The sequence below is a fragment of the Netta rufina genome (genome assembly GCF_964035555.1).
Source record: "Netta rufina genome assembly, chromosome: 6".
Lineage (NCBI taxonomy): Eukaryota > Metazoa > Chordata > Aves > Anseriformes > Anatidae > Netta > Netta rufina.
The window spans coordinates 9,365,725-9,378,195 of record NC_140129.1 but is presented as its reverse complement, the minus strand read 5'-3'; the positions used below and the strand labels follow the sequence as shown (position 1 = coordinate 9,378,195).

The 12,471-nt window shown below is 41.5% G+C and overlaps 1 protein-coding gene across 1 annotated transcript in view; it reads left to right on the top strand.

Moving 5' to 3' along the window:
• BARD1 (BRCA1 associated RING domain 1) overlaps positions 1-12,471 on the top strand; it is a gene marked incomplete at both ends in the record, with an annotated part of 42,624 nt that overhangs the window by 20,105 nt on the left and 10,048 nt on the right. Inside the window, 4 exons of the mRNA XM_084289403.1 lie at positions 568-740; positions 8,298-8,406; positions 9,873-10,008; positions 10,964-11,056. Of these exons, the coding sequence (XP_084145529.1) occupies positions 568-740; positions 8,298-8,406; positions 9,873-10,008; positions 10,964-11,056 (511 nt within the window). The remainder of the gene's footprint in view (positions 1-567; positions 741-8,297; positions 8,407-9,872; positions 10,009-10,963; positions 11,057-12,471) is intronic.

The window sequence follows — 12,471 nt, the reverse complement described above, 5'->3', positions numbered from 1 at the left end:
GTAAAACCTTATTATTAGCAACTATTGATCTGCCAAATCCACCTCTCCTTTGCTAGGTTAGAACGTGCCAACAAATCTGCCTGAGATTCTGCAAATGCAGAAAATGTAACTATGCTAACTACAAAAGGATCAACTGTAGATAATTTTAGATGTTTTATGGGTTCTTGATGCCCTTGGTGTTTTCCTTTACGATTTAGGAAATATATGAAGTGGTTGAATGAAAAAGTATTGCATACTTGAATTAAAGTAAATAAGTTTTTTTCGGTGATGACTTCTTTCTCTCCCAAGGAGTACTTTTGAGTGAGTCTGTAAGCAGGGAGGCTTTGTTCTCTCTGGTCTAATTTGCACACAGTTGGCCTTTGTTCAGCTCCTCTCTAGGCTTGCTGTTAGTGCCAGGTTTCAAGGTTAATTCGTGTCGGGAACGTAATGCAGAATCCTTGCCTTGTCTTCCCTGGCCTTCTGCTGAGAGGTGTCTGGATGCATTGGCTGGTGTGACAGAGGTACCTGCTCTGAACTGTGTTCCGCTTGAGTTTGCTCTCCTTACTGCTCGTGGCCTTCCCCTCCTAGCACGAGGCGTGTAACCACGGGCACAAAGAGGTGGTGGAGCTGCTGCTGCAACACAAAGCACTGGTGAACACCACGGGCTATCAGAACGACTCGCCCCTGCACGATGCTGTCAAGAACGGGCACGTGAGCATTGCTGAGCTGCTGCTTCTGCACGGGGCCTCCCGCGATGCAGTGTAAGTAGATGTGAAAAGTTACTTTAGCTGGGGCACCATCTGCAGCCTCTAGGGTGTGTGTTAAGTAAATAAGAAGCAAAGCTAGTAATAAATGTGATTATTAGAAGTGGTGGTGGTGGTGTAAAATGCGTGTTCTGTTATGCTTGTATCCCCCTTTTCAAGGTAGGTGTTTCCATTTGAACTTTGCCTGAAGCTTTTCTGAGAGTGTCATAAGTAGCTGGAGAATTGGAGACCAAAGTAGGAAAGTAACAAAACATATTTACCCAATTTTCACCCTTTTCTGTTGGCATCTTGTTACAGCTACTGTCAGATACGGGATGCTGAACTATATGAGCTTTGAACTGCTACAGCTGTTTTTCTCTTTTACTTTCCTTACACTACGTGCTAGCAGAAGGTGTTTCAGTCCGGTCCCTTTTAACTTGTTAAGTGGCATAGACAAACTGAGGTTTGTGAAGGTTTTTTTCTTCTTTTTTTTTTTTTTTTTTGTCATTTCAAAGCACTAATCCTTGATACGCTTCCTAATTCCTAAAAGGCTTAGGCACATTCGCAGTGAATCTGTGTTGATATTCCTGCTGAAGATTTTGGCATTTATGTATAGGAAGTGCTAAAGTGTATGTTAGGTAAGGAATAACCCTGCAAACTCTTATTATATCAGGTGCTAAATGTAGTTTTAGGTGTTGTAGTGTTGCTGTTATGCCAGGAGCTTTATATATAAAAATTGAGTCTAACACATGTCAATAGGGGCGTGTGTGTATAAAGTAACAAGACAGGATGAAGTCTTGCATGACAAGAATTTCCTTGCCAGGAGCATAAAGGAACATAAACACGTTCAGCTTAATCACTTCAACTCACAATATTCACTCTCAAAGATCGCAGAACGGAGGTATTCTGAGGAAAAGCGCAGGGTTTGCAAAAACAATCCTGGTCTTGAAAACATGGGAGTTGGAGAAGAGAAGGGAAAAACCCCACACAAAGTAAACCACCAAAGCTGTGAACAAGTAAAACAAGGTTCAGTTGTTCATCTTCACTTTGTTCTTGAACAACAAAGACCACCACATTACGCCTTAAGCTGACAACTTCAGAAACTCATTTTCAAACCACTTGAGTATTAGCCTCCAGTTGGGTGGTGCTTCCCACTTGTCTGCCTGGTGTTTGAAAGTGCAGCACAGACACCAGCTTTGCAGGCTTTTGACAGGACTTACGCATGGAGGATTGGCGTGGCAGAGACTCCAAATGCCAGCAGTGGGCTTTTCAGCTCTCATCTTAGCCTTAGCCTCTACCACATGTGCTTAGACAAACTGAGATGAAGCCGAGCCTATTTCAGCTCATTCTGCATTAGCAAACATGACCTTCTATTGAAACAGGAGCTTTTTAATCATGGACAGAAAGATTTATGTAAATCTTAAATTCTAGCTTGGCTTTCCCTGGATATAGGTAATATTTAGTTGTGTATTAAAACAGCGTGACACAGGGTAGGTCACAGCTTGCAACTAGCTGCTGCTTGCAGTACTTTTAAGCATCACAAATGGCTTCTTACCCACTTCTAAATATGCAGTGTTCTTGACTTAATCTCCAGGGTGCTTGGAATCTCTACCATGTGGTGTTTATAAATATATATATTTATGTTTTTTTTTCTTAAAATCTTTTGGGGAACATGTCTAGTCTTCCTTGATCTGTTTCATTCCTTTGGCAAAAATCCAGTCCGCCCTCCTCTGGAAAAAGTGAGGCCTCCAGATCTTCTGTAGAAGATTCTCTCTCCCTTGCTGAAGTGTTAGTGTGCATGTTCCTACTGTAGTGATGAGGTGAGGATGCTTTTTCTATTTTACAGAGAGCATGAGAGACATAAAGAAGAAGGGATCTAAAAGTGAAGTGTTCAGGCTTGAATAGTAAGGTTTTACTGACCTCTTTCAAATGTTATCAAGAAACAATATAAGTAAGAACAACATGGCTGAGCCTTCTGAAAATGTTTTATGCCTCCCTGTTTGACAGAGCCCTGCTAGTTTTCAACAAATTGGGCTCTGATCCTTGCCAGGACCATGACTTTGCAAATCTTAGTGTTTTTTTCCTGCCAGTGACTCTGGAAGGTATAGTACTAATTAAACAGTGGTTGGATTTGTCTAGGTAAGTGGATTTGAAACCTCTTCAGTATAGAAGTTTTTTTTTTTTTTCCTAGTGGATGCAGGAATCCTTATAATGAAGTCACAACTCTGACAAGAAGCTTGCTTTTCTTCAGAGTGTTTTCCTGGATCCCTGAGACCTGCAGACCACAGCTGTGAAAACAGGAGGCGATAACAGGGTGATCGCTGCAGATAATGCAAATATTGGTCTTTTGGGGATGATTAGTTATACCTGGCCTCTTTGTACTTCATATAGGGTTTAACGATTTCCATGTTCTGACTGTAGGATCTTTAAAGTGGAAGTTGAGCAGTGATGAGCAGAACTTGCAGGCGCTCTCAAACATTTGTTTTACTTAGGAGTGTAATTGAGGAGTGCCTTAACTTTAAAGGCATGCAGTCTGTAAGCTAGGACTATCCCAAACAAATTTTGCTGAACTACTAAATCTTTGCATTAAGTCTTTTTATGAAGTTCATTTTGGTCGTTGCGTGGGCTCCCCAGGTGCTCGGTAAGCTAACTTTCAGCCCAGGAGAGGGCCCTCTTTACCCTAGCATATTATAGTGATTCATTACCTTGCGGGGGAGGGGAGGGAGCATTTGAGTATTTCACTGTGGTTACTCTCTTTCTTTAGCTAACCTGAGTAAATTGTGAGCATGATAAATGTATTCAGATGTTATCTGGGATATATAACATCAAACTCCCCACAAGTGGCTGATGTCTTGCAGCTGTTTTGACCGTAGAAATAACTCAGTTGTGCTTTAATGTCCCCCGTGTGCTGGGGAGTTAATCTATTGGAATAAAAGCAAAGCTTATGTTAAATAGCCTGCTTAGAGCAGTAGTTTTGAATTTTACTGTGATGCTTGATTGTGCAAGATAAAATATTATTGTAAAGTTGGATGGTGTTTAACTGCAGGCCTCAAGGCAGGTAAGATCTACTGGGCTGTAGAGGGATGTAAGATTTGCCTGGGAGCAAACACAGCTGCTTTTCCACGTGCCTCAATTCATGAAGCACACAGATAGCAGCACAAGCCTAGCCATCAGAGAGCTGAGGCTTTGCTACTTCAGATTTAGGTGGCCAGGTTTGCAGACATATCCAGAGCATCTCATTCTGAATGTACCTCAGTCCAGTCTCTTCCTCTCCCTTGTATATTAATATGAGAAGGAACCATATCATATGGAGCAGCTGCGTGTCTTTTGGACTAAGAGAAAACAGGTGAGAGGTACGCTTCTTTCCAGAAAGCTATCCTAGGATTTCAGTGTTCCTTGGCAAAATAACTTTTTGGAAATCTGTAAGGTTTAGTAGTTGTGGCACTTCATTTACCAGTCGAAGTTTTCACTGACTGGGAAAGACATGAACTGCAAATGAAAAATATTATATGGACCAGTGGACCTATTAATTGTCCCGCTGGTCTAGTTAATTTTTGTAAGTTAATCTCCTACACATAGCTAATTTATATTTTTATAGCTTTTTTCATGTGCTCACTCTCTCAACTTCTGTCTTTTTTCCTTGCTTCACAGCAAGCCAAGTGATTTGAAAAATTAGATCTGTGCATTTGCAATTTCACAGTACTTCCTAAATGCTTTCACTCAAATGGGCTATCTTGCCAGTTCTTCATGCACAATAAGTTTAGCATTAGTAAAAACTGTTGTTGCCCTATTTTTTAAGATGTTAGCTGTCTTTGAATAGTTGAATCTGATTCTCAATAAGCCTGTGGGAGTGCTTAGGGATAGACTGCAGTCCCCAATTATGAATGGCAGAGAGGTAAAAGCTATTAAAACCTGAGAGTAATTCCAGGAGCTGTTGGACCCATGACACATAACTTTGCTTTTTCTTGGTCAGGACAGTGCAGGGACTTCACTGGCTACGTGCAAGATTGGAGCCTCCTGCTGAGAGCAGGTTAATTGGAAACCCTAGCCCTGTTTGGATGTGTAAGATGGGCTTTCTGGCTACATGACTTCATTTTTCCTTTTGTCAGAATCAAATTTTTTTTGCTAATTTACCCACTCAGATGTGAATGCTGACGTGGGAGACCAAAACTGATCAGATTTCCCCATGGGGATTGGTGTTTTTGGGGCTATGCTGGCACCTGGCTGCAGGGCTTCCCTTCAGTACTGAGCTCTCCTCTGGGGCTGGGATAAAGCCTGGGCTTTGCTCAGCTGTGGAACAGCAAATAATATTTGGTGTCAAAGTGTAGCAGCTAAAAACTCGTGATTATGAAGTATTACATAGTGATTGCTTGCTTGTGGTCACTTGTTTCCTGAAAGCTTCCTGAAACATTTAGAAGGTAACTCGCCTTTCTTTTTGACTACAGCAATTCAGCTCTGTGGACTTTCCAGCTAAGACTTCAGCAGTGTTGCACCTTGAACCGAATCCCATTTTTAAAGCTTCTCATAGAAAGTTCTTTGATCTGTCAGTCCTTAAGATATCACCTGTCATCTCAACTAAGTCATGCTCAGCAACTGATATTGAGTTGCTCTTCGTTGGGCTCCTCTTTGTTCTCAGCACAGATATCCCACTCTTTGATGGGAATTTGTTCTAGCCCTGAGAGCCCTCTGCTGACTATTCGCTGCCTTGATGAGTGACTAATAAGAGAATGTTTGCATCAAAGGATACATCTGACCCTTGAATGTTTAAATCAACTTATAGGAAGCCCGCTTACACTCTGGTAGAAAGAAGTATGCCTTGGAGACCTTGTATTCTGGCATAAGCACCAGAGGTGTTTATTTCTGTCTTAGAGACGCAATTGGCCCTCTTCCCTCTGAGGGTGGGACTCGTCCTGCTCAGTGGCCACATGGACTGGACCCATTCTCAACAAACCCAGACCTAGATTAGGGAGAGATAAGCAGGTACTGATATTTGTAGGAAAAAAAAAAAAAAGCTGTTTCTGTGACAGAATGGACCTAATGTGTTTGCCACTCGCTTTTACTTCACGAATTGGATCAATTTTTTACTCCTGAACAAGGTGGAGGGTCTCATTCTTCAGCTTGGTGTTGAATAAAGACAGATTTGAGCACATCTTTTTTGCCAAACCTGCTCATAGGTTTAAGAACCAACGTATGTTCCTACCATATTAAAAAGGGTTCCTTAGGTACATCAGTAATTGTACCAGCTGAACAGAGAGCTATTTTCTTTCTGCTTATGATCACTTCTTGGGTGGTTAGTGGGTGCCGAAGTAAAAAAGATCAATGTTTTTTGTCCTCTTTGAACAGGAGGCATGGATTAAAACAATACCATACTTGAAATCTGTTGTCTGGATGTGCTCCTCATCTTAGTTTTATTTTGTAAAAGAACTTCTCACTTTTCGGCTCCCCTTTCTTCTCTTTCTTTAAGGTCAGCAAGCTGCTTTGATACAGATATCCACAACACTTAAGCCCATTGCTTGGGCTGTTGTGCATTTTTTTCAGATGTGATCTCACAGGCTTGTCACGGTTCACTTTAAGCGTGTGACCTTAACATCCTGTGACCAGCCGGTAGTTCTTTGCTGCAAAGTGACAGGACAGCATTCTGCAGTGCTCTGGTAAGAAGAGATTAAAATGTTCTGAAACCTGGGAAAGGAGAGATGAAGAAACAGTTAAGTGAATAGAAGGAGAGTAGCTTGGGCTCCTGGTTGTGCAGTTTAATTAGCAAAACATATTTGTTGAATGTTAACATGTATATTTAATTGCGTTGGCCTGAAGGTAAGCATTCATGAAGTGTTTTTTCAGTGGTCAAGGATCTTACTGTAACGTTAGGGGAGGACACCCCCAAATCTCTCCAACTAACATGCTGTGGTTTCTTCTCCCTCCCACTTTTTTCCCAGTGGAAGGTCAGCCATCTAGCCTAAAGATGACTTCAGCGTACGTGCCGCTGTTGTTTCTCTGGAAGCATTGTTCAGAGGAGCTGTCCTACAGCAGTCTGAGTGGAATGTGACCCTTATTTAAAGAAAAGGCAAAAGCTATCCTGATGATGCATGGCAAAGCAGGAACAGCATGACAATATTTAATGGGCTACAACTCCCAGGCCTGGGCTGAGCTTTAACCAATTATCTTTTAGTCTGCAGAATTTGTATTAGGCTGGCTCTTTGCTCATTATTAACACCAGAGAGCTCAACTTTGGCAATGATGTGAAAGGAGAAATTGTAAAATACCAGAATCTCCTGTGTGGGATTTCTGTGGATTGTAGTGTTCCCAAGAGCTTCTGTTAGCAAGCTGTGCTCAGCCAGGAGCACGGAAAGGAGCTGGGGTCAGACCCAGCTCTTAGCTGTGCACTGGCCAAAGCCTCCCAGCTGAGTCAGGGTGGAGACTTCAATGATCCGAGCTTCTGTTGGGGCTGCCTTGGGTTACGGCCTTACGTGGGATTCCCTGTAAATCCTCCTGGATTCTCACTCTGCGTGGGAACACGTGGCTCGCTGAGAGCCAGCACTTCAAAGATGCAGCAGTTTGCTGACCTCTTTAAATGTTTCATCATTTGATGAGGAAGCTTGCCAGGTTTCAGGTACCGAGCCGGGGCTTTGTTCTTGTGACAAGCTTCCCCTTCATAATGAGCTCTTCTTGTGCCTTTTAAGAGCCAGAGCTACATGAGGTGGGGAGAAGAGGATCAGCTAGAATAGGCATTATTCCTGTAAAGGGCAAAGCAAGCAGGATAGCTCCCAGAAGTGCTGGCAGAGGATTGTTTGTTAACAACAGTTACACTGGTTTCATACTTCCCTCTGCTTGCTACTGTCCTGCAGCTGCAACGTCATGTGAAGAGGAGATGGAAGCCCTGCATGTGCTTGGTGTTGTGTTTATAGCAAATCATGTCTGAGTGATGGTAGAAGAATGTGGGAGGGAAGGGGTCTTGAAGCATATCTAATAATCGAGATGCCACACAGGATGGATAGTTTTCAACAAAATTACCAAACCAAGTCAAATTTGAATGAATTGGCTGTAATGTGTTCTGTGGACCAGCATGCTAAGGAAAATAAGGTGCTTACTCAAATTCTGAAAGTAGGAGGGAGTTCCAGCTCCCAAGAAGAATGCAGATAGCTTTTCCCATAAAAGCATAACTGCATCAAGCTCCAGTGTTTAGCACAGTTGGAAGAATCTTCTGATATTTCTTTGATGGCAAAGGGGTAAGCCAAAAACGCGCTTTCTTCATTCTGTGATGCCAATGAGAAGATTAAAGCTGAAATTTCTGGGTCTTGTGGATGGTATCAATGCATCTCTAAAGAGTGTAACAAGGACTGTGGTTTACTTAACACAGTGCTCTGAACGTCCCTTATTCCTCAGCTGAATGCAGCAGCTTGTAATTCAGTATCCATCTGTCTTGGATGCAGTTCTTATTTGAAGCTTTGTGTTTTTTTAGCTGAAATTACATATTAATAAGAAAGTGGTGGTGGGGAAGCTACCCAGCTAATGTGCCCAGTTAGTTAAGAATCAAGTCACATTTTATTTACTTAAACCCATCTGTGCTTGTTTTGCCAGTAATATATTTGGTCTGCGGCCTGTGGACTATGCAGAGAGTGAAAAGATGAAGTCTGTGCTAATGTTACCAGTGAAGAATGAATCATTTTCACTTAGCCAGCTGTCTGAGGTAAGTGTTTGGTGTGGTAGGTTTTTTTTACTTAAAAAACCAAACAAACAAACAAATAAAACACCTAAGTTTATGCTGTAAGTGATGAAGGCTTGGTCCTGGGTAGATTATTTAAGTCCCTGCCTTTACAGGGGGATTTAAAATAGGTTGGGGACCTTGTTTAGTATTTCCAGCCTACATGTAGGACACTTACAAGCTGTGGTATTTGGCATTATAGTAGCTGTATCTGGGAAAGCAAAAGGTATTTCTTGCAGTGGGGCTTCATTGTAGAAGAATAAATACAGTTATTCCTGAACTGTTGTTGATTGAACTTTGCTGTTGGTATCTTTCTGCATATTTAAATTTGTTCTATTTGCCAAACTGCCTGAAAACAGTAGTGGTCCTTGCTCCACGTGCTTTTCTTGCATCGTTTCAATACTGTCACTTGTCCAGCAATGAAGGTATCAGCTCAGTAGCTGAAAACAGCTTTGGGGGTATCATTTTTTTTTTTTTTTTTAATTTTGGCAAAGACTTCTTCTGTGACCAAAAGCAAGTTGTCTAGACTTATCATTATGAAATGCTTTGTGCTACCTAATGAAATGTGATTAAACTGAGCTGGCTGACACAAGCAGTCCTAATCTAATTCAGGGAGTACAGCCTGCTATGATCCCACCCCACTGAGGTAGTAAAATGTCTGTTGACCAAAAGAAAACTGTTGCAGCTACATCAACAAAAGTATGACTGCAGCAAATGCAAGACAACACAGCTCTTCTGTCACAAGCAAAACAGATTTTGCATTGGCTTTGGGATGAGTGTGTTCCCAGTGGAAGGTTACCACCAGCTCATATGGAGGACTTGATCCAAAACCTGAAGCTTTAGGGTATCTGGGTCTCAAAAGTATGTACTGTGGGATCTGGGAGTACATACCAAGACCCAGGAGCTGAAGTATCACACCCTTATCAGCATGAAACTTGATCAATCATCATCATTTGAATTAATCTGAATTAAACTTAACCATTCATTATTCCCACAGCAATGTATTAGGGACTTCTCAGTAAAAGAAAATGCAGATGTTAATTATACAGGTAACTCACACTTCCCTACAAGAAGGAGATTTTATTATTTTATTGGGAAATGTTTCTCTTCCTTCAACGCTGCAGTCAGCAGGGCTGTTTACATAATGTTCAACCAGCTAAATGTGCACACAGCAGTCTTCTTAAAAAAAAAAAAAAAAAAAAGAACAAAAAAGGCTGATGCACAAGCCGGTTTTGTTAACTTCCATAAACTAAATAAAGCACCTCTAACATCAAACTTTTTTCTCTGGAACTGTTTTTTTTATAGCGATTTAATTATGGACACTGTCCACTAAGCCTGCCATGAATTGTTTTTCAGAATGCTTACTCTTCATTAAATAAAGCTGCCAAGCAAGTTAGTTGCTTTCTTTGTTCCCAAACACTCAGCTTACGTAGGATTCTCTCTTCATGCAGTCACAGAGCACAAGCCAGGCAAGAGATGGGCCTCTTGGCATACTGGGGAGCAGTCTTAGTTCAGAGCAACAGAAACTGCTGAACAAGCTAGTGACAGTCCTGAAGGCTCGAAGGTGCACCGAATTTAACAGCACAGGTATGTAGTTATGCTGAAATGTCTCTGTCCAAATGTGATAAATGATTACAGTTCTGCACTTTATCCATGGATCCTGGCTGCAACAATTCTTTTTATCATTATTAAATTACTGCAGTTATAGCAGTAGTCGAATAATGGTGTGGTGTGTTGCATGTAAACACGTTAAGCCTTTGTGGTTCCTGGGGCAGGAGACTTCTTGGGGAGCCACAGTCTGACAAGATACTGCCTGTTATTTAAAATCCGTAAATCTTGCTCAGAGACCTCTTCTCTTTACACTTCTTAGCATCATTAAGTTCTCTGCTCATATGAGACATCCTGAAAGCTTTTTACCTTCTAGAAGCCTTATGTAAATGGTGCCTCTTGGCAGTGTATCACTGACAGTTGACAACTTCCTGCATATGTGCTACCTTCCTTCAGATTTTGGTGTTCTTTATTAAGGTGATGAAGCTGAATTACTGGGTTCACTTCCTTCTTTTTTGGGGTGTTAATCCTTCCTATTAGGTTTTCTTTGGAGTGATGCTTCTGTTTGTGAAGGAAATGCTAAGGTAATTTTTCCCCTGCATCCCTTCACACCCTGAATACTGCTCCTGAGCTGAGTTGAGTTCTGTTAGCTTTGTGTTAAAACAGTGAGATCCCACAGTAAGATCCTTGTCAGAGTCAGATAATTTTAAAAGGATTGATGAAAACACCCCATAAACCTGAGCCTTCTTCTAAGATCTAAGTGTTAGCTTAGAGCTGTAAAAATGTGACTTCCCTTTTGCACAGCAAGAACATGTTGAAACCCACAAAACCTGTAATAGCACTTCTACATATTTGTAGCTTAGTCTCAAAAATCACAACCACTCTTTCCAGTACAAATAAATTCCAGCTTATTCTTAAATAGTAATTGATTGTTTTTCAGGCATGGTTCTGATTTTTGTGCTTTTATTTCTCCTGGTGTAATCTTTTTTCCTAGTAACTCATCTTGTTATCCCTGACGTTCCGATGCCAAGCACCGTCAAATGTATGATGGCTGTTCTGACTGGATGTTGGGTCCTCAAGTTTGACTGTAAGTATTAAGTATATGGAGTTCTTTTTAAAAATGGAATGGTGGATGGACTTGTAAATAAAATTATTTTCCAACAACTTCCCTAATAGCACCCAATTCCACACGGAGATAACATTATGTTGACACGTAACAGAATCTCACGGGATGGTTGAGGTTGGAAGGGACCCCTAGAGGTCACCTGGTCCAACGCCTGCTCAAGCAGGGAACCCCTGCAAGCAGCTTGCCCAGGCCTCTGTCCCAGTGGGTTTCGAAAAGAACAGCTCCTTGTCAGAAGTGGGATTCGAACCCACGCCTCCAGGGGAGACTGCGACCTGAACGCAGCGCCTTAGACCGCTCGGCCATCCTGACAGTGCACGCTCACCCCAGCTTAACAGAAAGTGTGAGGTTTTGGGGTTGCAAGCTCCTGAATGAGGAGATTTTTGTTAATTGAATTACTTTTTCCTTGGTAAGTGTGTGCATTGCAGTACCAGGTACATCGAGTTGGTCAAAGCAGCAGTGGGGAATGAACTTGTTCAGTGCTACCTTAAGGGTGGTTTTGAAGATCCTGGAGAAATACCCTGAAAGAGTAGGGAAGGAATCTATCAAATTCCTGAATTTCTTACGAGCAGCTTCCATTGAAATTGATAGGAAATTTTTGCTTCAGATAGATGATCAAAGCCTGTAGGAAGGTAAGGTTTTGCCTGTTTATATAAAAACTGAGATCTTTTGAGAGTTAGAATTTATAACCAAAGGTTTGCAGTCAGCTGATTTCAGCCTCTCTTTGTACTTTTTTATATTGGTTGAGAAAGTTACCAGGCTCCTTGCCTCTGCAGGTAGGAGCTACCAGGGATAGCTCTCTTCTAACAGCACACACAAATCACATTACTTTTTTTTGTTTCTGTACATGTGAGCTGTGCAGATGAATGTTCTTCCACTACGATGTTAACCTCCAAGGAAAGATGTTTTGCACAGTATCCCCTTAGCATGCAAGTTGTCTTTGTGTTGTCTGTCATGTAATCCATCATTAGTTTTTATAGAGCGCGTGCTTTGCTATATGGCTGTGCCGTGGAGTTAGACCTTGAGTTCTGGTTCTTATAATTTCTAATGTACTTGTTAGTATCGGCTTTCAGTGGAGTTGTAAAAGCCATCTTCTTCCCCTTGACCTTCGTGGCTAAGTCCTTTTAGCTAATAACCACACTACAAATGAGTTAATTATCCATGGAAAACTCATAGACAAATTTCATTCCAGTTTTTTACTGTGTGACTAAACAGAGTGTGAGGATTCTTTAACGGTCTGAATTTTCCACATTCGCTAATGTTTTCGAAAGCACTGCTTAATGCTTCAAAAGGTGCAGAGTAGCCTTTCAAATAAGGCACATCATCAGACTCTGAACGTTGGACTTCTTTTAGTGTTCATTTGGCTTCCTGATAGATTT